Source organism: Cynocephalus volans, chromosome 11, assembly GCF_027409185.1.
Source record: "Cynocephalus volans isolate mCynVol1 chromosome 11, mCynVol1.pri, whole genome shotgun sequence".
Lineage (NCBI taxonomy): Eukaryota > Metazoa > Chordata > Mammalia > Dermoptera > Cynocephalidae > Cynocephalus > Cynocephalus volans.
In genome coordinates this window covers 126,551,651-126,554,576 of record NC_084470.1, presented here as the reverse complement: position 1 = coordinate 126,554,576, position 2,926 = coordinate 126,551,651, and the positions used below count along the sequence as shown (strand labels likewise).

General features: G+C 34.6%; 1 protein-coding gene across 1 annotated transcript; it reads left to right on the top strand.

The window, feature by feature from the left end:
- Window positions 1-812: 812 nt before the first annotated feature.
- On the top strand, window positions 813-2,345 carry LOC134390985 (corepressor interacting with RBPJ 1-like). The gene has a single exon (XM_063114813.1). It carries the CDS (start codon window positions 851-853, stop codon window positions 2,180-2,182), a length of 1,332 nt encoding a protein of 443 aa, XP_062970883.1. The 5' UTR covers window positions 813-850; the 3' UTR covers window positions 2,183-2,345.
- The last annotated feature ends 581 nt before the right edge of the window (window positions 2,346-2,926 follow it).

Sequence of the window (2,926 nt, the reverse complement as noted above, 5' to 3'; positions counted from 1 at the left end):
TACAAAACTTTGCTGAGAGAAATTAAAGAAACACTAAAGAAATGGCAAACTATGTCATGGTCAGGAATTGAAAGATTTTTGTATTAAGATATAGTTTCTCCAAATTAATTTCTAGATTCAATACAATTCCAGACTTTTGTGTAAAATCAATTGGAATGCTGATTGTCTAATTTATATGAACATGCTAAAGACCTTAAATAGCTAAAACAATTTTGAAAAAGAAAAAAACTAATTTGAAGTATTTACATGATCTAATTTTATGATTTATTATAAAGTTATAATAACCAAGACAGTATGATGTTTGTATGAGTATAATATATAGATCAGTGAATCAGAATAGAGTGCAGAAATAAATTGACCCATACAGTAATTCAGTGAGGAAAAGAATAGTTTTCTCAGTAAATGATGCCAGAGCAACTGGATATCTATATGGAAAACAAAAACAGACAAAGAAAACAAATCTTGCTCCTTATCTCACACCATACACAAAAATTAATAGAAATGGATGGACCATAGACCTAAATGTAAAAACTAAATCTTTACAAAACTGTGAAAAAAAAAAGGAGAAAATCTTTATAACTTTGGAGTATGCACAGACAGCTATGCCACTTAAGGCACCATCGAACAATTATTATAAAATAAAAAACTGATAAATTGAGCATTATCATAATGTAAAACTTTATCACAATGAAAAACTTTTAGAAAGACACCATTAAGACAAGGAAAAGGCAAACCACAGACAAAGAGAAAACATGTACAGTAATTTATCTCAAAAAGGACTTGTATTGAAAATATATAAAGGACTTTGCTCACAGATCTAGCCGCTGCCTTCCCCAGCTCAGGCTTCAAGATGGGGAAGTCCTTCGCCAACTTCATGTGCAAAAAAGACTTTCATCCCGCCTCCAAATCCAACATCAAAAAAGTATGGATGGCAGAACAGAAAATATCATATGATAAAAAGAAACAAGAAGAATTAATGCAACAGTATCTTAAAGAACAAGAATCATATGATAATAGATTGCTTATGGGAGATGAACGTGTAAAGAATGGACTCAATTTCATGTATGAGGCCCCACCAGGAGCTAAAAAAGAAAACAAAGAGAAAGAAGAAACAGAAGGAGAAACTGAATACAAATTTGAATGGCAGAAAGGAGCCCCACGAGAAAAATATGCCAAAGATGACATGAACATCAGAGATCAGCCCTTTGGCATTCAGGTTCGAAATGTGAGGTGCATTAAATGTCACAAATGGGGTCATGTCAACACAGATCGAGAATGTCCATTGTTTGGTCTTTCTGGAATCAATGCAAGTTCAGTTCCCACTGATGGCTCAGGGCCATCGATGCACCCCTCGGAGCTAATAGCGGAGATGAGAAACAGTGGGTTTGCACTGAAACGAAATGTACTGGGGAGAAACTTGACCGCAAATGATCCATCACAGGAATATGTTGCAAGTGAAGGTGAAGAAGATCCAGAAGTTGAATTTTTAAAGTCACTAACAACCAAACAAAAACAGAAACTTCTCAGGAAATTGGATCGACTTGAGAAAAAAAAAAAGAAAAAGAGAAATGGTAAAAAAAAGAAAAAGTTTCAGAAGAGCAGAAGTAAACACAAAAAACATAAAAACAAATCTTCCTCCTCGTCCTCCTCGTCTTCCTCCTCCTCCACTGAGACTTCAGAAAGCAGTAGTGACAGTGAGAGTGACAACAAAGAAAAAAAAATAGAAAAGAGGAAAAGAAAGAAAAACAAGTGTTCAAGGAATAACAACAGTGATTCTGAAGAGAAGGACAAGTCTAAGAAGAGAAAACTTTATGAAGAAACTTCTAGCAGTCACAGTAACAAGAAAAAAGCCAAGGAAAAGCCTAGGTTTTTAAAACAAGAGCATTCTGGGGAGAACAGCAAATGGAGCCATTCTGATTCTGACATAAAGTCCAGAAGCCGTAATCATAGCCCCGAGAAGAGAGGAGCTGAGAGAAATGAGCGGAGCTGCATAAACCACACCAGGGATGAGAGACGTAGGAGAAGCCGGAGCAGAAGTCATGGTAGCTGTAAGCAAAGGGTGATAAGAAAAGGGCCACAGCGAAGTCCCAGTGAAGAACAGAATAGAAGAAATGATACCAGAAGCCATGGCACAGATATATACAGAGGAGAAAAAAATGCAGAGAGAGCACTCGGGATATAAGCATACTAAAGTGGCATAAAGAGAAAGAAGCAGTAGAGAGAGAATAAAGAGAAACTATGTAACAGTTACCTGGGAATAAAAATATCTCCACTTTCTTATTGAATACCTTTAGCAAGAGATAAATTATGTACTATTATCTTTCTAATAAAAAGCTCTATTTTAATTTCCTCTCTCTGTAAACTGTCATTTCAAGTATAAAAAACTATATGAGTACCGTAAGAATGAATTTTGCAAATATTTGTGAGTAATCTATTTTGGGGCTGGAGAAATATTTTCTGTTGGCAACTGTTTCTTGTGCCCCATACCAGATAAAAATCCCAGTATAACTCTGTGACATTTTCTTTGTTCTGAAACATCATTAAAAAGAGTGACAGTAAAAAAAAAAAAAAAAAAAAAAAAAAAAAAAGAAAATATATAAAGAACTTTTATGACAATGGTAAGAAGACTAACAACTAAATTAATAAAAATTGTCAAATGAGATAATCCTACATCTCTGCTAGAATGGCTAAAATTAAAAAGAGTGAAAACACCAAGTCTTGATGACAATACGGAGGAATTGGAATGCCATTGCACTGGTCACTTTGCTGGTGAGAGTGTAAGATGTCACAGCTACTTTGGGGAACTGTTTGGTAGTTCATTATAAATTTAAAATGTATCTACCCTGTGACCTAGCAATTTCACTCCCAAGATAAAAAAAAATGTGTGTCTCTAAAAAGATTTCTACAAGAATATTCGTAACATCTT

Excerpts from the sequence above, each read along its gene's own strand:
- LOC134390985 (XM_063114813.1), top strand. The coding sequence starts at position 851 with ATGGGGAAGTCCTTCGCCAACTTCATGTGCAAAAAAGACTTTCATCCC.